The sequence below is a fragment of the Vulpes vulpes genome, chromosome 8, assembly GCF_048418805.1.
Source record: "Vulpes vulpes isolate BD-2025 chromosome 8, VulVul3, whole genome shotgun sequence".
In the NCBI taxonomy this organism is placed as follows: domain Eukaryota; kingdom Metazoa; phylum Chordata; class Mammalia; order Carnivora; family Canidae; genus Vulpes; species Vulpes vulpes.
In genome coordinates this window covers 34,453,522-34,479,076 of record NC_132787.1, presented here as the reverse complement: position 1 = coordinate 34,479,076, position 25,555 = coordinate 34,453,522, and the positions used below count along the sequence as shown (strand labels likewise).

The window sequence follows — 25,555 nt, the reverse complement described above, 5'->3', positions numbered from 1 at the left end:
CATTGTTTCTGAGTGGCCCAAACATTTGTTTGCCAAACACTCTTCTTCATCTTCCTGTAACTTGAATTCAGTCCCTTTGAAGTCCCAGACACCTACTCCCTTCTTTTTAGTTCAGAATGCCATGTATATCTCATTTTGCCTGTCTTTGGAACTCTCCTGTCTGTGTAGATTCCCCATATGCAGAAAAAAAAATTTACTTTCTCCTGCTAATCTGCCTCATGTTGATAGGAGACTTTACCTAAATTTTGACCATAATCTGTATTTTCTAACTGATTTAATTCTTCTTTACAGCATATCTTTTAATTCAGGCAAAAGACTATGTATGCAAAGCATCCTGTGATGAGAACAGAAATTACCCCCAACCCTGATGCTAGAAAGACCCTGCATGATTGACCGCAAGACAATGATTGAGCTGACCTTTTACTGTCTACATGCATGACTTCTGACCTTTGTTCCACATTTGCCTCCTATGAACCAAGAAATAGTTTCAGCACCTGGAGACAGTTTCTGAGACATTAGCCTGTGTCTTCTCAGTGTTGGCTCCACTGAAATAAATTCCTTTCTTATTTCATCACCACTTGTTTCTCTGCCTTTGGATTTTGTCAGTGGCAAGTTTCCAAACCTGATCTGTTTGGAGCCCCTACAGCCATGTGCTCTTGCACACTGGGGCCTGAGTTACAACATATACTTAATTCTTAGTTGTGCTAGAAGGATGCTGAAGGGCAGAGGAAATTCTTCCTCCCCAACAACTGCAGTGTCACTTCCTTTAGGAGATAGTTCTGATTGTTCTCTGCCAATATCACCACTACCCTCAACACATGTCTTTATTGCCTTGGCTCACATCTTCCTTTCAGTTTTCTCCATGACTTTTTTATTTTTTTATTTTTTTTAAAGATTTATTTATTTATAATAGACATAGAGAGAGAGAGGCAGAGACACAGGCAGAGGAATAAGCAGGCCCCATGCTGGGAGCCTGACGTGGGACTCGATCCCGGGACCCCAGGATCGCTCCCTGGGCCAAAGGCAGGCGCCAAACCGCTGAGCCACCCAGGGACCCCTCCATGACTTTTTTAACAACTCAACTCCCCACTCACCCATCCCCACCCCTCACATACCTTATAATTTGTTACATGCTCAGTAGATGAGAGGTAATCTTCTCTTTCATCCAGCTGTTCACATCACAAGAAAGAATTCATACATTCTAAGAAAGGTCATGTCACTATCCTCCTCCTCCTCATCAGTCATACTTATTGTACTTTTCTGGTCGGTCACCATAAGCACTTTATAGGAGTCATCTCCCTCATTCTCAAAAAATATTGTAAGCTAATTACTCCTATTTCTCTTCTATAGACAAATAGATTGAGGTTAGAAAGCTGTACTATTTTGCCCAGATTACAAAAATAGTAAGTGAAGAAGACAGATTTTGAAACCACATGTGTTCAGGGCACAAAGGTAGCCCCTATATTTTACTCAGAACCAAAGGAGCTTAATTTCTTGGTGTATTCTTCCAATCAAGTATTTTTCTAGTGCATGCTAAATAGTTTGGATTTGAATTGTTTGTTTTTTGTTTTTTGGGTTTCTTTGTAATTTTCCATAGACAATTGATAAAATAGCAATTTCAATCCTTAGAAATGCTGTTCAGACTCCCAGCATGTGACATAAGCATTTCTTCAGAGAGCATTTCATTCAGCTCTTTAGGGTGTTGTTTAAAAAAAAAAAATCTTAAAAAGATTTTTAATTGGGATTGCTGTGTTGACATTTGTTTCTCATTCCTCATCATCAGCTCTTTAGGTTTTAATGCTCAAATTCACAAGGACAATAAATGGAGGAACCAAGCCTCAAGTTCACTGAAATCACTGGACTTGAACTTTCATGTTTGTGCAAGAAAGCCAACTTCTGTTTAATTTTTTTTTAACTCCGTCCATCCCTCCCATGGAAGTTAGTTTGTCTTAACCTCCTTTCCTTGGTGCTCTGAAAAGGGCCATCCCCCACCAAATGGTTTTTTGGACTCTCTCTAATATGTCCAACTCATCACATGCAACATTTTTGCTAAGGGAATTTGATGTCATAAATTATCTTCACTTAATAGTTCTATATGAATTTAATGAATTCTAAATTAGATATATTATAATAAATTGGGTCTCTCCTTTGTAGACTCTTGACTTGGCATTACTTACTCATTCCTTGGCTCCATTGACAAATCACAATGTTCTTCCCAAATCCTCACCTTAAAAGTAGTTCCTGTGTCATCAAGCAATTACATTTTCTTAACCTTTCATTATTTGTCAATCTTGTCACAGTTAAAGAAGACAGTGGAAGACCTGTTATCATTTGACCATTCAATAATATGGAAAACAATGAGATTAGTGATAAATCCTGTAGAGGAAATGTTCTGGTTAAAGCAACCCAATGAAAGACTAGACGTTCTTCCTATGTAACAGCAATACTTTTATTGTTCTTTAGGAGCTATATAAGTGAAAAACTCTGAATTTCTCCAGAAGAAAGAAGAGAATACCTGTAATTTAAAAGTAAGTAGTTCTTCTCCCCCTCCTCTTCCACTCCTCCTGCTCCTCCTTTTCCTCCACCTTCTCCTCTTTCATCTTCATTATTTCTCCTTCTTCTTCTTCTTCTTCTTCTTCTTCTTCTTCTTCTTCTTCTTCTTCTTCTTCTTCTTCTTCTTTCTTCTTCTTCTTCTTCTTCTTCTTCTTCTTCTTCTTCTTCTTCTTTTTTCTTCTTCGTGATTCTTTTGGCATTGGGAACACCTCAGTAAATGGCAAAAGACCAACCTTCATAAATCTGATATGATAAGAGGTATGATAAAGTTTTGATGAGTAGACATTTTAGCAACTAGATTGTCTCTCAGTCATTATTTTTGCTTTCCTTTTTTGGAGAGCAATACCAGAGCAAGAAGTGGCAGAATTATTATTTTTTAAAAGATTTTTAAAATTTACTTATTCATGAGAGACACAGAGAGAGGCAAACAAAGAGACAGAGACAGGGGAAGCAGGCTCCATGCAGGGAGCCCGATGTGGGACTCAATCCTGGGATTCCGAGATCACGCCCTGAGCAGAAGGCAGACACTAAACTGCTGAGGCACCCAGGTGTCCTGAAGTGGCAAAATTAGATTAATATATCATCTCAATTCCAAAAGATCTATGACAAGGAATAATTTACTCAGCAGATAATTTGTTTAAACATGATTTCACTTCATCTCTGTTCCTTAAGTCTGTTGATCCTTCTATCAATTTTTTAGAGTGTCATTATTCTAACCACTAGGACAGATTAACATTTCTAAACTTGCTCTTACCACCTTCTGAGAATTGTGCCCTATTACGTTAGTTAAATGCTACTCAAATTTTAGGGAGAAATTTGTTTTATTTTGAATAGTATTTCTCAAAGCTAATTGGATTAATCAATGAAAAGAGAAGGGTTCTTGTTGATATACTGGTCAATTTGGTCAATAAAAATAAATTTTTGCAAATATAAGTAATTAATTTGATGAAATTTTAGTTTGAAATATACTTTTAGAAATTCAGCCTTCATCAAACTATGAGCTTTAAATTAAAGATGTGTTTCTACAGAGGATACAAAAGAAATATGGGATGAGGCTTATTGCCCTCAAGTAACAATCTTCACTGGAGGGTAAGGCTTGAGTACGTTTAGTAGAGTAAGTGTGTAAATAAATAGTTCAACATTTTACTGCTGGAGTATCTGATAGAAATAAGTGACACATATGCTATGGACCTGGTGTCCTAAGGCAATAGTAAGTTGTTAGAATAAAATAAGAAGAGATTAAGAAGGGCAAGGAGATGGGACCCTGGGTGGCTCAGCGGTTAAGCACCTGCCTTCGACCCAGGGCATGATTCCAGAGTCCCGGGATCGAGTCCCACATCGGGCTCCCTGCATGGAGCCTGCTTCTCTCTCTGCCTATGTCTCTGCCTCTCTCTCTCTGTGTGTCTCTCATGAATAAATAAATAAAATCTTAAAAAAAGAAGAAGGACAAGGAGAAGTGAACAAAAATGGAGTCTGTGTGATTGAATGACTCTCTTATAGTTAGGCTTACAGTTATTATCCTATGTGTGCTACAGAATGAGTATGAAAAAAAGTGATTGGAACAGACTGATAATACCTATTGCAGCATCTTATTTAAACCTCTTTATCCTTATGAATTCCACTATTTTAAAATGTGGTATTTCTTTTTAACATGGAAACTATATTACAATTTAAAAGTTAATTTACTTTACAACTTAAGCTCAGAGCAAGAGTGCAGAGAGTGAGAGCAAGAGAGTAAAGAGGGAGAGGGAGAAGCTGATCCTTGATCTCAGAAGCCTGAGATCATAATCAGAGCCAAAGGCATCTGCTTAACTGACTAAGCCACCCAGGTGCCCCAATCCTGCCAAAGTAGCCAACTGATGTTTCTAATTATATGTGTACGTCTCATCACCCATTTTGATTCTTACTACTTTACTTCCTAGTTTTTTTGTACCTTGCAGTGTCTGTTTGCCAAATTTTTTGTTTTCATGTTATTTCTCAAAAAGAAACTTCAAATACGAAGTCATGTTAAGAACAAACTAGAAAGACGGTGAAAATTCTTGCAATTGGATCTAAAAATTCAATACATCATGTATAAAGCAGAGAGTACAGAAGTAATTCAAACAATGACCACAATGTGGCATCCTAGCATCATGCAAATGCAGGAGAATCCCACCTAGGTGGAAGCTGGGGAGGGACATGAAGTTAAGGTAGAAGCACATTTGTTTGATGGTTGATAAGTGTTTCATTTTTTTCCCATGTTCAGACCTCTTTTTCATTTTATTCTTTCATATCTGCCAACTTTTGCCAGTGGTCTTTTTTTCTTCAAGATTTTTATTTATTTATTTATTCATAGACACAGAGAGAGAGAGAGGCAGAGACACAGGGAGAGGGAGAAGCAGGCTCCATGCAGAGGCTTGATGTGGGACTTGATCCCAGGTCTCCAGGATCACACCCCAGGCTGCAGGCGGCGCCAAACCGCTGCACCACCAGGGCTGCCCTGCCAGTGGTCTTAAGAAGAAGGACTCCTCCTTTCCTCGGAAACACTATTCCGTTCAGCCTATCATTTATCTGCGACTTTCTTGGGGATGTTTCAGAAGCCTCCAGAGGGAAGGAAGAGCTACAGGAGTGAGCAGAGCAGGAAGCTTGTATATCTTTCAGACAAACAATATGTAAGGAATCCACAAGACGAGTGTGGGCCATAAGACACAAGGGGTGAAGAAGTGACTAGGAAGATAAAGACTAGTTAAACATGGTTTGTTCATACAAACCGTTCAGTCCCAAATTCCCTGTCGTTGGGGATAACAATGTCTTCTTTCCTTCCAGTACAAGGAGTGTATCTTTCACATTTTACAAAGGCAAACATTACTTTTCAGAAAGAATACAGTCTGAATTTATCTGGAAGGAGGGAATGTTTTTATCCTCCACTGGCTAATAATTAGCCAGGTAGTTTGCTAAGAGTGATCAGAAAATTCTTGTTACTTCCTGAATTTATGGCCAAAGAAAGGAGAAGACTTTTTGCCCCTGATAATATTTTGCAGAGTTGTTGGACACAAAGGATTGTACTCCTTTGAGTCTCCAACTTTTAACAAACCCATGTCTGAGCACAGCTAATGATAAATTAATTTACTTTGTCCAGGAGTGTGTCTGACTTTCCTGCAGCATCAGAAGAGGGAGAGACAGACACCATGATTCCTGCCAAGATGCTACTGCTCTTGCTGTCAATGGCTTTGCTGGCCTTGGCCTCTGCTCAGGGCATCGATGACGGTAAGTTGGGGAGATAGAAGACCATGCAAGCATGTGGGTAAGATTCATAGAAAAGAGTAAGGTTGAATTGAGCTATCTCAGAATTCAAGTGCTTGATATTCCAAGAATAGGTTCATCAAAGAGGAGAAAACATTAGTTTCTATTTTCCACTGATTGCAAATATCTCTCTGAAATCTTAGGCCTAAGTGTCAAGTCAGTATCTTCATGGTGTGACATTTGCTGTCTTTAGATTTCTGGACTTTCACTTATTCACTCTATTTGTGTGAAAAAAAATCATCAAAATTTATTGAATGTTAAAATTCACCTAGATAGATCATTTCCTTGTCATTGAACACTTGGCCATATACAAATATTAAAAATTTGTATTAAATTTTCTTTATCCCTCATAATGTGGATAGTAAGTAGGTCCTATTCATTTTCTCCGTTGTAGGATTTTTTTTTTTATAATACCTATATGTCTGCCTAGGGAACCATGTGGCAGGCATGCATTTACAGGATATCTCAAAAGTCCTAGAAATGGGTACTTTCAGGCAATGTTGGAAGAATGTGGTGTACACAATAAAACAGAACGACTTATTCTTTATGGATCTGCGGCTCTTTTAGTCAGAAAAGATGGATAGCATATCTTAGGGGTGCTAAATATTCAGATATAAAGTCAAAATCCAGATAAGTATTTCAATGGCTGCAAACTACCAGATATTAGGCCTTTTCTAAAACAAAGAATGACAGGTTGAAAAAAATGATAATCTCTTATTAAATGTATTGTCATTGTATAGAGACAGTCTAATTCAAAAACTTGGAATCTAAAGACATGAAATGCACATGGATTATTTGAGTTTAAATCTGTTGCCATCTGCTGAGACAAAATTGCTGTTCAAAATTTGGAAATTGTGGTTGCTGACTTTTCTGAAGGGCATAGACACTTTACAAAGGATCTATAAGTGGTTATTTTTATAACCTTATTTTGAGCTTACCTCTCTGTTTTGTGGTAGTTTGGATATTGGGTGGGAAATAACAGTAAAATTCTGAGGAGTGAGTTTTCTTTTAAATAGTCTGTACGGGGATTTTAGTTTATGCCTTATCTTGTATGTATTTTATGTCATTAATTATTCACTGCAACAATTTGATGTACATATTCTTATTCACAGTTGACACTTGAATTCTACCTTTGGAGTTTAAATATTCTGCAGAACATTCAGGATTAGAGAGTGACAAAGCTGTGTTATAGACTCAGCCCTGTCAGCTTTCAAGCCCATGATTTCTGTATCTCATTGGGTGAACCCTGTTTTAGCTTTTACTCCATCAGAAATGACTGAATTGTCTGCGGTATGCCAACTGTTTTCAAGTTAATATCCCTATTCAACACATCTATTTCTTTGCCCCCCATCTCTTCTTGTTCCCATATTGATGTGTTTCTTAACTTTCATCCCAAACTCACCCACTTTGAATGGCAGCATTACACTCAATAAACTGCAGTGCTATGTTCCTCTGAGTATTGCATAAAGATTTCTCAAACTCTTGAGTAACTTAACTAGTAAAATAGAGCTTAAGAGAATTCTAAAGGGAAGATGCTCAGAATATACCACCAAAATTTTGTCATTAAGGCTAACATGAGTTTATTCTACCTTTGGTAAGGGAGAGAGAGAGTCTCTGGGGGAAAAGGGGAAAGTTGGGATCCTCACAGATAAGGTTTTAGGGTCTACTTTAAGGAGAGCTTTCTTAGAGATGAGCAAGGTCCATGATTTTAGAGTTTAGGGGCCAAATTGGCTGAGGTGATGGCAAGAGTCTTGGAGAAGAAACAACTGATGCCGTTAACAAGCTGAACAGATTCATGTTTGTTTAAATGATTTTGAGGCAATACAGAAATAAATGATAAGTATTGGGATCATTTCTCTTTCTGGGCAAGACTTTTCTGGAATAATGAAATCATGTTCGTGTAGCCAGTAAGCTACATGTTGTAGTCAGTTTCCCTTCTCAAATTTTCTCTGTTGCAAGAGGTCACATAACCTCAGCGACATCTTACAAGGATTGCAGCTCTTCATTATGTGTCCTGTGGAATGAGAAAAAATTATATGACTGTCATTTCTGTTTCAGACCAATGATCTGGACTAGTTTTCTAGTTTGGGAAATGTTGTTCCATTGTATCCAAACATTATTATTTTGGGTTCTCTTAGGCATTTTCTTAACTCCTTCTATCTCAAGTTATTTGTCTTTCTAAAATGTAGAGGTGGAGTCTTATCAAAATATATTTAAACTTATTGATTTCTTATTTTTTTAAGCCAAGTACTAAAAGAGCCTAATAAAAATCTTGTTGAAGGACATAATCCTTTCTGTTTCTCTTTAGAACATATCATATGTTATGTCTATGCTTAGTGTTTTGTCTCTTGAGAACGCTCAGAACTGAATCTAGGAAAGAGCAAAAAGTAATAACAAGCTTTTAGGTTCCAGGGGCTTCAGTCATATTGTAAGATAGGGCCTTGTCCTTCCTTTTCACTTGGGAATCTCTTGTGTTAAAAACCTGAACAGTACCTGAGAGTCAGCAGAACATGACACCCCAATCACCTGTAGGTGTTTCTTCTACATCCTTTTACAAACAATGGCTAATGAATGAATAACACAAATGCCTTACATTTTGTAGGGAAATTATCTGTACTAACATTTAACTAATTTGAATCATAAAGATACTATGTAATTTCACTAAAGTACTGTAGTTGTTTAATCAGTAACCTTACCCTTCCACCGTATTCATTTACAGCACTAATGCTTAATGCCTTGTTATTGAAGCCTTGGTACCTCTTTAACTAGGTTGTTTTAGAGCAGGTGAATTTTGAAGCCACTATTAGTGGTATACACTTCAAATGAAAAAAAAAAAAGTCAGTTTAAATGATGAGGTAAAAAGGCGTGTAAATGGAGGTTAAAAAAAAGACTAGAGTACTGAATGAATGAATTTTGAGGTAGGTAATGAATTTTGAGTCATGCCACCAAAGAAGTGGCAAATTTGAGCAAATGTCAAACATTTTGTGCTTAATGAAAACCTTAGAAGTTTAATGATTTTCCCCAGTTCCTAGTTTGTCAATGACCCTTCAGTTCAGGTTATGAGATCATTTCATACGTTATTGTTTTGTTCTTTTTTGCAGAAGCCCCTCAAGAGCAAGAGGAGACACCTCAATTAGTAGGTGAGTTATTTTTAACTCAATCACCTTATTTAGAGTTTTTCTAGATGGATTCTCAGAACCCCGGGTAAATAAAAATAATCCAGAATTCCTACGATTTTTTTTTTTTTACTTTGAACAATCATGGTTTACCTTGAATAATTCCTTTTTCAACCATCATACTCTATAGTTTAATCTTATTAGCTCCACATTACAAAAAGACCAAATGAGGCGGGGAGAAACATTGGTAAGGGGGGTAATGATTTGCATTCATTTTAAGAGTTTTCTCAGACCTAGACAGTGTGGTCATTGCTTTCCTTCTGATTTTTTCTTGCTTGTTACCTGGTCTTGGTTGTCTTAGTAAGGACATGCCTATTTGAGGATTCTTCAAAGAAGTGCTTTGATTATCCACATGCTCTATCCCATTACTGAGTCAATAAAATGCAATACTTGATAATAACCATGACAGGATCCTGTACTTGCTATCAAGGCTGAAAAGTAAATGAAACATTGTTCCTATCATTAAGGAACACAGAATCCAATGGAAGATTATCCTGCACATAACAATGATCACTGTCAAAACTGGGGCAAAAGAAGGTATTACAGGGCTCAGACAGGGGAGAAAAGAGGAGAGGCATACTGGATATGCCAGGTGATCTGGACTGTGGAGTGGGGAGGCCCAGGGGAAAGCAGAGTGAAATGCAAGGCTAAATCTCTCCATATATTATTTGCAATAATCTAGGAACACTGAATAATCACTAAGGTTGAAGTAACTCTAGGAAGATAGAACTGAAGAAGTGGGTTAATTTCATTGTGTGAAGGATGTTACAAATGGGAAAGTGAATTTGATATTTAATCTATGGGCAACAGCGAGATTTTTGAAAACCAAAGTGATGCATCAATTTCTTTGCTAATGTGACAACAATAAGGAGTAAGTGGCCTGAGAGCACAGGCTATGTCTTTTCAGCTTGGAATCTTAGTATCTGACAAAAGGTGCAATTATAATACTTGGGCATTCAATTAAGTCTGTATTGAAACCTGAGGAGAATGATGGTAAGAGAGACAGCTAGGAGAATATGAAGACATGATTGAAAGAAGATGCCACAGACGGTGTGGGATTACTCTAAAATAATAATTTTGTGGCAGGGGCTGGCTGGCACAGTTGGTAGAGCAATGACTTTTGAACTCAGGATTGTGAGTTTGAGACCTGGATGTGGCGTTAGAGATTTCGAGAAAGAGAGAGAGAGAGAGAGAGATGCAGAGGATTTATACTCCATTATAGGTACCAGGAAACACTAGAGGGTAGGCTTTATTTACACTATTTTTGCCACAGACTTCGCAATTTGTAGAAAGTGACAGATGAGAGGGCAGGGAAGGTATTCCAGGATTGTTGGACCATTGCGAGGGCAAGGGGGCTGATCATTTCCCCCCATTCAAAGGATTTGTGTCAAAATATCATGCATAGCTGTCGATAGACATCGTAAAGCTGAGTGGTGGTTTTTCTCAGATATCATGAGATATCTGGTGATTATAAATAATTTGATGTCTATCACAGCAAGTTCAGTATGGCAATAGAGAAGAAGCAGAAACATCAAAAGAGGCAGAGTCTTGGTGAGTGGGCAATGATGACCTGCTAAGCCAAGTACATGCACTGTCACAAAGCGAGGATCTCTCGGCCTCTTCTATTCTGGGATCTAGGCCCTGGTCACTACCTAGTACCACAGACACTAATTATATCTTATTTCTAATTCCATCTAGGCTTTTGTACTTCCATGCTTGTCTCGTTGTAGTTTGTAGCTAACCTTTCTTTTCACTTGTTCCTTTCTGAATCTGTGTTCCTTTTCCTATGTAGATAATGAATTGTTGAAAGAAAATCCCGAGGAATCACAAGTCACATTTCAAGAAGAAAATGGAGATCAGAACGGCAAACTGGGCAAAGATGAAGACAAAGGCAATGGACGACAGAAGAAGCCTCATGACCATGGTGTCCAGGGAGGCCAGGGCGGCCCATTTAACATAAGTGGCCCACATCCCCCACAACGCCCACATGGCAGCCCAGTTAACATTAGTGGCCCACATCGCCCACATCGTCCTAGTGGCCAACAAGGCCCTCAGAGACCAGATGGCCAAGGTGGTCCAGGTGGTCCTCATGGTCCAGCAGGCCAACAAGACCCAGATGGGCCACAGGGTCCAGGAGCCCAAGGTGGTCCAGGTGGCCCACAGGGTCCAGTAGGTCAACAAGGCCCAAATGGCCAACAGCGTCCAGGAGCCCAAGGTGGTCCAAGTGGCCCACAAGGTCCAGCAGGCCAGCAAGGTCCAGGTGGCCAACAGCGTCCAGGAGCCCAAGGTGGTCCAGGTGGCCTACGAGATCCAGCAGGCCAACAAGGCCCAGGTGGCCAACAGCATCCAGGAGCCCAAGGTGGTCCTAGTGGCCCACAGGGTCCGGCAGGCCAACAAGGTCCAGGTGGCCAACAGCGTCCAGAAGCCCAAGGTGGTCCAGGTGGCCCACAGGGTCTGGCAGGCCAACAGGGTCCAGGTGGCCCACAGAGTCCAGCAGGCCAACAAGGCCCAGGTGGCCAACAGCATCCAGGAGCCCAAGGTGGTCCTAGTGGCCCACACGGTCCGGCAGTCCAACTGGGTCCAGGTGGCCAATAGTGTCCAGGAGCCCAAGGCGGTCTAGGTGGCCCACAGGGCCTAGGTGGCCAGAGTGGTGGACAGTGACAAGGAAAACCAAGTAAAGAGGACCTCCTGTGATTTTCTAGATATTAATTCTATTCTTATCAATAATCTTCTGAATTTCTTTTGACGTTTTCTAATTCTCTTTTCTTGTTTCTCTTTTGTCTTGGTTAAATTTTGACTTCAATCTCTCTTCAAATTGTTGTTTATGCTATGACTCTCCTTGCCTTAAGCTAACCCTTAAAATCTCTCCTCCATTTACAATCAAGTGTTCTTTCCTCCAGACAATTTGTTTTATTTTCATGCTCATTCTTATATTCGCCTTTAACCTTCCCGTTTCTACCTCCCCCCACCAGTCCTCTTCTTCTCTCCTCTCTTCTTTTTACTCTCTTCTGGCCTGACCTCTGACATCCTACTTCTCTCCCTTAGCATGATGCTTGTAATGTCCTCTAGTACCCACTAGGAAAACACTGACATAGATCAATTTCAGGCCTAACGAATATTTCTGTCTAAAATTCTTCTCTTTGTAGGACAAACATTATATGTTCTCATTCATTTGGGGAATATAAATAATAGTGAAAGGGAATATAAGGGAAGGGAGAAGAAATGTGTGGGAAATATCAGGAAGGGAGACAGAACATAAAGACTCCTAACTCTGGGAAACGAACTAGGGGTGGTGGAAGGGGAGGAGGGCGGAGGGTGGGGGGGAATGGGTGACGGGCACTGAGGGGGACACTTGACGGGATGAGCACTGGGTGTTTTTCTGTATGTTGGTAAATTAAACACCAATAAAAATTAATTTATTTAAAAAAAATAAAATAAAGATTATTTATATATATATAAAAAAAGAAATATCAGGAAGAGAGACAGAACATAAAGACTCCTAACTCTGGGAAACGAACTAGGGGTGGTGGAAGGGGAGGAGGGCGGGGGGTGGGGGTGAATGGGTGATGGGCACTGGGGGGGTCACATGACAGGATGAGCACTTGGGGTTATTCTGTATGTTGGTAAATTGAACACCAATAAAAAATAAATTTATTAAAAAATAATAATAAAATAAAATTCTTCTCTTTGTTTTAGAAATTGAGCTCAACTGGTGACCATGGACTTTTTAGTCATGTCGACATGGCCTTTCCTTTCTATGACTTCAATTCATCAATAAAGTCATCAGCATTAAAACCCTGGCTCTTGTTTTCCTTCTAAGTCATGGTTCTTAGTTGGAGGACAAGAAGGACAGGTTGGAAGATACAAAGCCCTGAAGGACTCCTAAATGTTGTGATTGTGCAGATTTATCTAGCTCTGATTTTAATAATTTTATGGGGACTTCACTCCCACCAATATTACAAAGCAGAAACATTTTATTCTTGAGACCAGTAAGGGAGTTTGCCAAGTTCAGATGAGCAATGTACACATCCTTTTCTTAGCTTAGACACAGAGAGAATTACCTCATGAACTCCTTGGACTTCTGGTAGTCCTTCAATGTATGTAAGTTCTATTATGAGGTGAGGGTGTGTAGAAAGGAAACACTGTGCAGTGTTTGTGGGAATGCACACTGGCACAGCCACTATAAAAAGCAGCGTGGAGTTCCCTCAAAAAATTACAAATACAACTACAATTCAATCCGGCACTTCCCTTTCGGGTATTTATTGAAAAAAAATGAAAACACTATTTTGCAAATATATGCACCCCTAATGTTCACTGCATCATTATTTACGAGAGCCTAGCTATGGAAGCAGCCCACATGGCCATGGATAGAAGAATGGATAAAGATGTGGTGCGCATACACAATGGAATATTACTCAACTCTAAGGAAGAAGGAAATCCTGCCATTTGCAGCAAAACATGGATCTAGAGAGTATAATGCTCAGTGAAATAAGTCAATCAGAGACAGATAAATACTATATGATTCATGCATACATAGAATCCAAAAACCAAAACAAAGGAGCCAACAAAACAAAACAGACCTAATTATCCAGTCTCTGCCAGAAGGCAGGGGATGGAAGGACGGTCAAATGGGAGTGAAAAGCAGATGTAAGGTGCAAGAATACATTTATAACATAAATGAGGCACAGGGATGCAAGATATACATAAGGAACACAGGAAAGCAGTTAAGAACATGCAACCATTTTGTTTGTTGTGCATGGTAACTTGCTTTCTCTTGGTGAACCTTCACAATGTATAGAAATGCTGAATCACTATGTTCTACACTTGAAACTAATGTCATAATGTAGGTCAAGTATGCTTCCATCCGGGACCCTAAGATCATGACCTGACCCAAAGGCAGACATTTAGCCAACTGAACTTAAAAAAGCACTCTATAAAAGTTATTTTTAATCTTCTTTTGAATAAACACTTAAGACCAAAATAAAATATGTCCTTTCAATTTTCAAAAATTAGCTTTTTTCTCCGTAACTAAACAGGGTTTGTCGTTTATTAAATAAGAAATCAAAATACCCCTTTATAAGAAGTCAAAGAATGTTTATAATGATATTCAATAATCCAAAATTTTCTATTTTAATGTCTCTTCCTCCTGCCAGAAATCCAAAGTAATGCTATTCATAAGGGCCTGGGAGACCATTTATTATGCAAGAAAACTATGTGCCTGCAGACTTTGAGACCCAACCACAATATTCTCTCACTTTCTCTCCTTTATCCACATCAAACTCTATAGGTACTTCAATTCCTACACTGTGCAGATATTCCCATGAGTTATTCTTTTTGTTGGCAGTCTGTCATCAGAACAAAAAGTTGTAAATGAAGCAACATCAACACTGGCCAACAGATTTCATCTTTCAAGTTTATTGCCTGTATTATTACTTTTTTACATTATCATTACCCACTAACCTGGATCTCCAAAACAATAACAAAAGTAATAAATACACTGTAAATCTCTGTTTCACATTCTTTTCTTAATTCATGCTACCTTTGGTAACTCTCCTTCATAGATGGATTAAACAGAGTGTTTGGTTACTTGATAATTCTGGAACAGCCTGATGATGATATTGGATACTATTAATTCCCTCAAAATATCCAACATCTAACATTGTGAGTGTACCTCTATCACTGGGGGTCGGTGGGGGGGTGCCTCGATGAAATCTTGCAAAACACAAAAATACACATTTCAGGTAGAGAGGGTTCTACAGACAAGAGAAACTGTGAACCTGAAAAGGAATTATAAAATATGTGAAAGAGGAGGGATGATAAAGAATGGGAAATAGCAATTTAAAAATGCCAGTGGGATAAAGTATTTCTGATGGGAATACACGAGATTACCTCAGGAATGAAACACTACTGATAATCATAACGCGGCCTCTTCTCTCCTGCCCTCCATATTAAGGATAAGTTAATATGAGGTGTTGAGTGATTTACCTGGAGACCTAAGGGTACAGCCTGAAGTCCAGGGGGAGTGTATAGGGGAAATTCATATCCCTGCACTGTATGTATGATTATTTCAATAGTTGCCCCATCACACCATTCTCCTCTACTCACCCCTACACATTCAGTGATGATGCATTAAAAATACACATTCAGTGATGATGCATTAAAATGTTGAGGCAGATATTATGCTGCATGAGACACCTATACCTGAAGATCTTCCTTCTCAGTCAGTGGAAGGCACAGAAGAGTTTCTGCAATGAATTTCCGTTTCTTTCCTTGGTCTCTGTAAACAGTAAAAGGGGCTCAGGTTTTCTGTGGAAACTGGTCAACTTTATTTTCTAAAGCAATTAAAGAAGATATTATGCTGCATGAGACACCTATACCTGAAGATCTTCCTTCTCAGTCAGTGGAAGGCACAGAAGAGTTTCTGCAATGAATTTCCGTTTCTTTCCTTGGTCTCTGTAAACAGTAAAAGGGGCTCAGGTTTTCTGTGGAAACTGGTCAACTTTATTTTCTAAAGCAATTAAAGAAGAGCTGTGAAAATATTCCAGATTAAAGAAAGCTAAAGAAACATGGCAATCCAATACAGTACTAGAATGGGTCTGTGTTCTGGAGGAGAAAAAAAAAATGCTCCCAAATCATGGTTGGATTATTTCACAATTTGGGAATACAGCCAGTAGGTTACATGAAAGTATTATATCAATGTTAAAGATATCAAGGTTTTACACGACTCTTGTTCCATAAGAAATTATCACCACTCTTAGGGGATACACACTGAGAAGTTAGGGCTGAAAGGACACAATTTATGTAACTCACCCTCAAATCGTCAGACAGAAAGAGAGAACAATACAGCAAAGAGGTAAATATTAATAGATGAATCTGGGTAGAAGACATGTGGGTTCTTCCTGTACACTCCTCTAATTGCAATTGTACTCTTCAATTGCAGTTTTCTGTATGTTTGAAAGTATATACATATTAAAAGCTAAAACCCTATTTAAAGCATGCATGTCATCTTTTTATTCTTTTAAATACATTTACAATATTTCTATGTGTTCAAATAAAGTTCAATACATTCAAATACATTTTTCTGGCATGACACATCAAATTTACTTCTTAAATTTATTAATTTCCAACTGCTATGGTAAAACCACAGACCTCGGCATGGAAACAGAGAGCAGTTCTCCGTGATGCACCAACAGCTGGAAGGCCTAGAAACACATAGTGTGGCATGTCTGTAATTGATGAGACGATATGGTTGCCTGGCAGGGTGGGAAGGGAGCAAAGTGAGGATGATGAAGAAGAAAAGAGCATAATGTGAATCTCTTACTGTGTCTAAGCACCCAAATTAAAATACGCAATGCATTCCATATTATAAATATGGGTCGCTGTATATTTGATCTATGGAGTTACTTACACCGGTTAATATATATCACATTTTTAGGTGTTAGGCATCCAACATAGCGTGGAGATTTAATATTGTGCCAATATAACTAAGAAAATAACATTATTTCTATTAATTCCCCAATTGGCACATGACCAAACTACAAAACAGAACCCAGTTAGACAAAAGACCCTTGTTTTTGATGGTCAGCCCTTCAGACAACCATTCCACCTCCTAAATTGAGAGTTTTTCCTAACCATAAAGGATTATGACAATGCTGACCAATTTCTCAGTATCACTGAGAAAGGATGAGGAGTAGCTTGTAAAAAGGCGTTAAAGGCTTCAATCATTTATGAGTGTCTCATAAAAATAAGCTAATAATAACAGGATATTTCCACCCCATACAACACTGCAGACTCTATCAAGTGTGGAAGCAGGGGAAGCTCTGGCAATCCACCTCTGGGGTCAGTAGAGAACTTTATAGAATATGTGAATATAGAATATATATATATAGAATATAGATAGAATATAGATGTGACCTTTGGGACAGGAAAGATCAAAGTTACCGTTTATTTGCAGTCTTATTGCAGGAGCTATGTACAATATATCAAAAAGGAATTAGAGGAGGGATGAAACAAAATTTCAAAGCAGCCACTAAAATTTAAGCACTCAGAAGGCCAGGGAGGTGCTCGCCTACCTACCTGTCAAACAGTCTGTTTGCTCTCAAGCCCTTCAGTGGTAAGAGGAAGAAATAATGGAACAGAAGCCTCAGAGCGTGACTCAGCACATCCTTCCCTGGCTCCTTTAACTGCTCTTCCTCTCTCCTGGCCCCTAATCCACCTTCAACAAACTAATATCTCTTTGCTCTTATCTGCTCTATCGAACAAAGGTGTCACCAATGAGAATTCATCTGAGGTATTCACTCTAGAAGCTTCTCCTACTGTAAAATGTCGGTCTCCCTAGACTGAAATTCTACCAAATAGAAGTTTATACACTTCAGTTAGGGAAGCTTTCGTAGAAAGGTTCATAGTCTCTGCCAACTTCAGTTGATGGCAGTGACTACCTGGACCAACTTGCTAGGAAGGAATGTGAGATGGCTGAGCTCCACATGAAGGAGGAGAACCCCGTTAGGTCAATGATGTCAAGAACAGTGGGAATAGGGACTACCGGGGGGCATATCTGAGTCTTTCTAGGTGAATGGATTGCACCTCTAGGAATCCTTTTTATTCATGTGCTGTCACATCTCCATGCACTTTACAAATCCGTTCATCTGTCTACAATCCACTTTCCCCTTCTGCGCTTCTGAGAGTTTTCATTATTCCTTCAAGACTGAGCTCAAACTTTTCTATCTTTATGAAGTGTCCCCTAGCTTCTCCAAGGATCTTCTGAGATGAGCATATTGTGTGCCTCTGGAAATCTGATTCTTGGTCTCCCTCACCATACAGACTCTGCAGCAGAGTGACTGGCTAGAGGCAAGCATCAAATGTGTGATGAGTAAATAAATGATTAGTCTCAAGAAAAGTCATAATATTGGGGTGCCTAGGTGTCTCAGTTGGTGACGCCTGCGCCCTCTGTTCAGGTCAGGATCTGCTGGGCTTTGACCTTGCATACTGCCCTATGTGCTCTGGGGATTCTGTTTCTTGGTTTACAAAATGGGAATGATGATGGTTATGATCATGATGACCATACTGGAGGGGATTTCATGAGTATGACACATGCTAACATGCCAGTGGGCTGCTACCCACGTAGTAGGACTCCTCTATATGGTGGCTTTTACCTGTGAACGTGTACTATGTGCCCAACATTTTAACGTGTTTCTGGTAGTGTTCTCAACAATCACTTTTATTTGGTATGATGAAATCCGGTAATACATTTACAAACTTAAGAAGTGGTAGACGTAGGCTATGATCCTGGTTGGCCTGACAACAAATCTGTAATGATTCCATTATATCGGCATTCTTCACAGACACGTGACAATCTGAACACATAGAACTTGGCTTCTCATTTTAGCCTTGTTGCTGGCTTTGGAGCTTTCATTCATCACTGAGAGGATTTGGGATGTTATCTGTGAATGTGTGTATATGTACTTAACTCTGCTGACCGCCATGATCTCTATGTCCAATTTGTGTCAACCAGGATCTTGAGATGTAAGTTAGTAACTTATTTTACTATTTGCTGTTTGTTTAGGGTTTTGAGTGCCTTTGGTTATGTTTGGTATAACTGTATGAGCCCAGGAAAATATCAGTTAGCAATGGTTTTCTGTCCTGAAGTGTTTGTAGGAGTTCTTAAAGTTCTCAAAGTTCCTTGACATTAGACTTGATGAGAACTTTTTAGATTTGACAACATAAGGGTAAGTCCAAATGAACAAGTGAGACCACATCAAACTAAAACACTTCTGCACAGCCAAGGAAGCCATCAAGAAAATGAAAAGGCAACCCTCAGGATGGGAGAAAAAGAGTAGAAAGTGGTTACCAGGGACCGGATGGTAGAAGAAATAGGGAAAGGTTGATAAAAGGGCATAACCTTTCAGCTACACATGAATAAAATCTTAGGGTCCAATATAGAACACGGGGACCTAATGCATCTCTGTTCCATTGAAAGCGTACCTTTTTTCCTAGATTTTATTTACTTATTTGACAGAGAGACACAGGGGAAGCAGGAGAGGGAGAAGGAGACTCCTCACTGAGCAGGAGTCTATCCTGGGGCTCCATATCAGGACCCAACGACCTGTACCAGATCTGAACACAGATGCTTAACCAACTCAGTCACACACGTGCTCCAAAAACACATCCTTTAAATTTGAATGGAATTCTGTTATTTTTAACACAAAGGTCCTCAAGATGACAGCCAATGAAGAAATGTTCCTGAGACACCTGGATGGCTCAAATGATTAAGCATCTGCTTTGGCTCAGGTCTTCATGCTGGCTTCTTGAGTTGGACTCTCTGCTCTGCTCAGGGAAGTCTGCTTCCCCCTCTCATCTGCCACAACCCAAATCAAGTTCACTTCCGTCTCTTTCTCTCTCTCTCAAATAAATAAATAAATAAATAAATAAATAAACAAAATCTTAAATAAAAACAATTGAAATTTCCTGCTCCATTTAAGAAGCTGGAAAGAATTGTGAATGATCCTGATATAATCCCTAAAGTGAAATTTCTATAGAAATGAAACTATTATTTAATAGTGGTTGTGAAAGTTATTTGTATTTTCTATCCTAAAAATGAATCAAATCTTTTGAGTGTCCCTTCTGTTATAAAGAAAATAGCCAATATCTCATTTCTTTAGCAATGAGGAAACTGGTTAGGAGGAAGGAAGGTAAATCTGTGTTAGTCAAATTGGTTGGGTTTGTTTTTGATTTTGTTTTTGTTTTCCCCAGCTCTCAAGTGTGGTGGAAGGACCATGGACTTTGACCAGAGCCACTAACTTTTGAATTCTGGCTCCATCACTTCCTCTCCATCCCCTTGAGAATTTACTTAGTTTCTCCCTGCTTTCTTTCTTCTGCAAAATAAGGGTGAGGATGGTGAAGTCTCCTTTGCTGGACTGTGAGGATGGCAGGAAGTCTGGGGGGCAGTTGTCCCAAGGTGCGAGTCCTCCCCATCCTGCTGTGTGTGCAGCCTCCTTCTCTCAGCATCTCTGGCCTGGGTGACGTCATCAGAACCGGGGAAGAGAAATCTGGACACATGAGCCATTGAAGAAACCTGCTTCTTAGAATTCAGCTTTGAATTTAGTTTTAGTTCAGGGCTACTGCCGCCCTGTGGATGTCTTGGGTAGTGAAACAGTCTGGGAAATGAAAAGGGGGACTGCTGTCCCTGTAACCTTCCTGAGAGTCCCCTTGTGAGCACCGGAGGACTGAGCACAGGCAGCCTTCCAGTGTGGTCCTGAGTGGGATGTTTGTAGAGCAGGGTCAGGGAATGAAATCCTTAAAGCCTCCATCCTCCTCTGTAGACCTGGCCCCTCCTCAGTTTAGACTCGAATGCTCAATCCTAAGGAATCTGAATGTCCAGGAGTTAACTCAGAAAGAGAATTTTAGGCCTCCTGACTTCCAGTTGAACACGCTTCCCACTTACACAATTGGATAGGAGAAGCTTAGAGCCGCAGTTAGCTGACGGTTATTTTTCCTTTATATTATTATATGGGCTGCAGTTTCTTCATCGGTTAATTAATTTGCCTTACGGCACCCTATTTATAGGCTCTCTTCTAGTTATTTCCTGGGTGCTGCCAATTTCTTATCTTTCTAATCATTTTTTTGTCATTTGTGTGTGTGTGTGTGTTTGTGTGTGCCCGTGCGTATAACTTTTGGGTAAAGGTTTAATACGCTGCCCAAGTAGGCTGAAGATTCTTTGCAAATTTCGACTTCTGTGGATTCCTCCTGCTTTCTGAAATATCCCTCCCCATCTCCCATGCATGCAAATGCTATTTTTTTACGGCACATTTCAAGATCTGCTACTTATTTTGAGACTTTCAGGCCACCGTGGGTCGTGCTATCTCCTTTGGGGACTCATAATACTGACATGTTATCGAAACTTGGATATTATCACTCCTTTAGCTTCTCTATGCCCTCTTCGAAAACAAAGTCTGGGTCTTAATTGTGTTCCTATGAGCACTTGAATACCCAGCCTATAGATGATTAATACGTATTGCCTGATTCATTGGCGTGTCCCAGCTGTCATTTCCCGTTTCGTTGACATTTCCACCTTTCCAGGCAAGCCAGAAAAAAACCTCTGATCTGTTTCAAATGGCTTTTTGTTTTCACTGGTTTCGTGTCACCTGGTCCTCATTTGTGCGCAATCCTTTAGGTGGCAGGCCAGCAGGCCCAAGAGAGAGGTAGGTAGGTAGTTCTCCTATAACTTCCAGTTGTCTGCAAGTTTCCTATGAGTTGGGATCTCTGTTCAAGTGCTTTCCCCATTAAAGGTTTCTTTTTTGATTCTTTGAGGCAACTGGTGGTATCACTTTAAACTCTCAGGTGGAGGTTTGGAGAACTAATTGTGACAACAGTTTGAAGGCTGATTGATGGATATGAATTCTCAGTGGAGATTCCTTCCCTTTCTCCCCTCATTTCCAAGGGTCAAACCTATAGTTTGCTACTTCTTTTCCTGAGGAGATGATAGGTTTGTTGTTGTTGCTTTAACATGTTTGTTTCTTTTTAGTACCGCTCATAATGAGAGTGTAGCTTTATCTGTTCCCCGTGCATGTGTGTGTGGAGGGGTTCATGCCCATGAATTATCATCCAGCTGAATAATGATTTTCATTATTAGGGATCTTGAGTGAGTACTCAGTTTTGTGTCTGTTCCTTTTTCTCATGGGCTGTTATCTGGTTAGGCAGACTCCCTTAGGGTAGATCACAATGTGAGGCTTTACTTCCCTCTGTGGATTGATGCTTTTGTTTAATTTTGTTACATCTATGAGCATTTCCTTTGATATTGCCCAGCTGGGGAATGCACTGAAAATTTTTTTTTTCATATCATACCTGGAATTCTAGTTCTTGGAATTGCAATCGTTGTTTTCCATGTGCACAGTGATGGCTCATTAATTTGTTTACTTCACAGAGCAGTTCTATTCTGATTTTTTACTGAGATTACACTGAGTTGATAGAAGAATTCAGGAAGCCTTCGTATGTTTCCAATAACTTATTCTTGTCAATCTTTTTTTTAATAATAAATTTATTTTTTTTTAAATTTTTTTTTTTAATTTTTATTTATTTACGATAGTCACAGAGAGATAGAGAGAGAGGCAGAGACACAGGCAGAGGGAGAAGCAGGCTCCATGCACCGGGAGCCCGACGTGGGATTCGATCCCGGGTCTCCAGGATCGTGCCCTGGGCCAAAGGCAGGCGCCAAACCGCTGCGCCACCCAGGGATCCCTAATAAATTTATTTTTTATTGGTGTTCAATTTACCAACATACAGAATAACACCCAGTGCTCATCCCATCAAGTGCCCCCATCAGTGCCCATCACCCAGTCACCCTCACCCCCCGCCCTCCTCCCCTTCCATCACCCGTAGTTCGTTTCCCAGAGTTAGGAGTCTTTATGTTATTCTTGTCGTTCTTAAACATTGTTTATCTTTCCATTTTTTACATCTTGGTATGCCCTTCAGAAAGTTTTATGTTTTCCTTTTCAGGCTTTTACAATGTAAGCTTTCATAATTGTTTTCTTCTCAGACGTAGAATTTTGATTAGTTACTGCAATAGAAATAGATCACAATTACACCGTAGTTACTCTGTGCCAGACATTAGTTCAAATCCTTTCGTAATCGTTTACCTGGCAAGTCTGTTTACTACCTGGAAGTTTCCTGTCACTGGATTTCTGTTGGATGTCAGAAAGTGCAATTATATCACCTTAGTTATTTGACTCCTTCCTTGCTTTCTTTTTCAATATCTGTGCCTATTTTCTGTTTAACCATTTTTTTCATTGTGTCTTATTTGGTGCCTCCACTTAAGGAAATTGGTTTTTTTCCCTGTGTGTTTCATTAATTTGATTGTAAGCTTATCTTTGCATGTGAGAATTTGCCTTTTCCTGACTGTAGACACTTTTAAATTTCATATCGCCTACTGCTAATGTTGGAGTAGAGGCACTTGGTATCTACTAGCGAAGAATCTTCCTGTTATTCCTACTAGGATGTCCTTTTTTTTTTTTTTTTTTTTTTTTTTTTTTTTTTTTTTTTGAGTGTTGCCAGCCACCTGGAACGGATAATGACTCTGAGACCCATTTATGCATACTGGCTTCTTCAGTCTGGAAGCAGTTGCTGAACTGTGGACTGCCTGACACTGTGTGTGTGTGTGTGTGTGCAGGAGGCGTGGTATCAGGGCACACCTGCCTGACTGCTTACATTCCTTCTCTATGCAGTCACCCTCCCGAATGTCCTTGGCTCCCTTTTCCTCTTTCATTTCATTAGTTATGAGTTAGAGAAGCCTTTATAAGTAATAGAAGTCACCCATATCTGCCATTTTATGTGGTGTCTGTCTTTGAACCTAATTTCCTTCCGCCATTTAATCCTGTCTGATTTCTATCCTTTAGACATAGGTAAACATTTTTGCTTTCCCAATGACATTCTTTCTTTTCTCTGGTACAGTCACAAATTTATTCCTTATTTTTTGTTCATTTTTCAATATTTGTCGTGAAGTGAATTTTGTTTTTTTCTCACATTCTGTTACTAATACTCACCTACTAAATATTAATACCACTTATTAATTGCCTTTCTCTTTCTAGCTATTTGTTATTGGCTCAATTGTTAGGAAACCACACTAACTATAGCAGTAGTGAAGGATATTTGTTTCCAGCAATCTCCAATGAATACGTAGAGCAGGAAAACTGGACTGAGTAAAACTAAACAATTATCAAAGAATGTGCAAAGGACGAGGGAGAAGCAGAACCCCCGTAAACTGGGAACTCAATGTGGGGCTTCATCACAGGACCCTGGTTCCTGACCTTATGGAAGGCAGCCACTTAACTGCCTGAGCCTCCCAGCCACCATATATCCAGCATCTTTTACTACATTGTATCATTATAGGTAAGGCTACTTGTTGTTGTTGTTTTCATTGGAGTTCAATTTGCCAACATATAGCATAACACCCAGTGCTCATCCCATCAAGTGCCCCCCTCAGTACCCGTCACCCAGTCACCCCGACCCTCGCCCACCTCCCTTTCCACCACCTTTTGTTCATTTCCCAGAGTCTGGAGTCTCTCATGTTCAGTCTCCCTTTCTGATATTTTTGAGAGAAAAATAATACACCCGTGGGCCGCAGTGGAGGAGGGGCAGAAGGAGAAAGGGAGAGAGAAGCCTTAGCAGGATCCATGGGCAACACTGAGCTCACTGCAGGTCTCCATCCAAAACCCTGAGATTGTGACCTGAACCGAAATTAAGAGTCACACACTCAACTTACTCTCAACTTACTGAACCACCCAGGTACCCTAGACTAATTTTAAAGGTCCTTTTGTTTTTTTTGTTTTTTTTTTTTTTAATTTTTTTTAAAGGTCCTTTTGAATTTAGGCATAAGATCAAATAAAAAAACGAGACCCCTCCAAAAGTGCAAATATACACAAAGTACATAAGTATTGTCTAAGCATTTGCAGTGCTAACTTAACCTATATTCTAGACAATGTATAAAATGTGGCAAGGAAGCAGTGTTGAAGAAGAAATATTCTGCAGAGTGGAGCTTACATACCAGAAAAGGAGGCAAGTGATAAAAATATAGTTATACTAGGAGCCCCTGCCTGGCTCAATTGGAAGAGCAATCAACTCTTGAGCATCTGACTCTTGATTTTGTCCAGCTCATGATCTCCGGGTTGTGAGTATAAGCCCACGTTGGGTGTAGAGTTTACTTACATATAAAATCTTTAATAAAATGATTATACTAAACAAAGTCATTAGAGTTGTACTAATGGCCTCAATGCATGACATCATTTCACGATGTACTACTTATAAACTTAAATACTCAAGGTCAATTGCAGTGACTAGAATTTTATTTTCCCAAAGGCATATCTGGAAAATAACTGCCTTTATTTTTAAAGATTTATGTATTTATTTATTTGAGTGAGAGTGTGAATGAGTGTTGGGACTGGCTGATGGAGAGGGAGAGAAGGAATCCCAAGCAGACTCCCCACTGAGCACAGAGCCCAACATTGTGCTGGATGCCATTGCTCTGAGAACATGACAAGAGCTGAAATCAAGAGTCAGATTTTCACCAACTGAGCCACCCAGGCACCCTAATTTCAAAGGCACCATGCCTTTGAAAATGTTGAAAAATGTTATAGCAGAATATCCATGGCTTCTATTAAGAGAGTAAAAAACAAAACTTTATCATTTTTATCTTTTACTATTTCAGTGAGGGAAACAAAGCATCTGACAGGCAAAGGGTCATCTCTTTGGACACATGTTCTCAATTGTGAAAAGAAGGACAGGTCTTCTGTTTTTATTGATGCAAGGTTCCAGAGGGAGATGCTTGAGCGGAACAAATATGCATCATTGTGTTCATGGATTACAGGTAGGATGTTACCAAACAGCTGTGTTTTGAGTGCTGTGTCGCTTCAAATTCCTATCTTGAAATCCTAATCCCAAAGATGATGCTATTAGGAGGAAGGCCTCAAGGAGATGCTAAGGTCATGAGGATGGTGCCTTTGCAAATGGGATCGTTGTTCTTCTGAGAGACCCTTCACAGGTTACCCCCTCCCCCC

At 39.6% G+C, this 25,555-nt stretch overlaps 1 protein-coding gene across 9 annotated transcripts in view; it reads left to right on the top strand.

Annotated features, from left to right (window-relative positions):
- The window catches only part of LOC112917284 (uncharacterized), a 51,050-nt gene extending 38,244 nt beyond the window's left edge, over positions 1–12,806 (top strand). For 5 of the 9 annotated variants that reach the window (XM_072766030.1, XM_025995220.2, XM_025995219.2 and 2 more), the window contains 4 exons: positions 2,464–2,528; positions 5,672–5,799; positions 8,937–8,975; positions 10,804–12,285. In XM_072766030.1, the coding sequence (XP_072622131.1) occupies positions 5,721–5,799; positions 8,937–8,975; positions 10,804–11,606 (921 nt within the window). In that variant the 5' untranslated portion in view covers positions 2,464–2,528; positions 5,672–5,720 and the 3' untranslated portion in view covers positions 11,607–12,285. Of the gene's footprint in view, positions 1–2,463; positions 2,529–5,512; positions 5,800–8,936; positions 8,976–10,803; positions 12,423–12,707 lie in introns of those variants that run through there. The other 4 variants (XM_072766032.1, XM_025995218.2, XM_072766033.1 and 1 more) reach the window with 4 other exon arrangements.
- Positions 12,807–25,555: the final 12,749 nt, after the last annotated feature.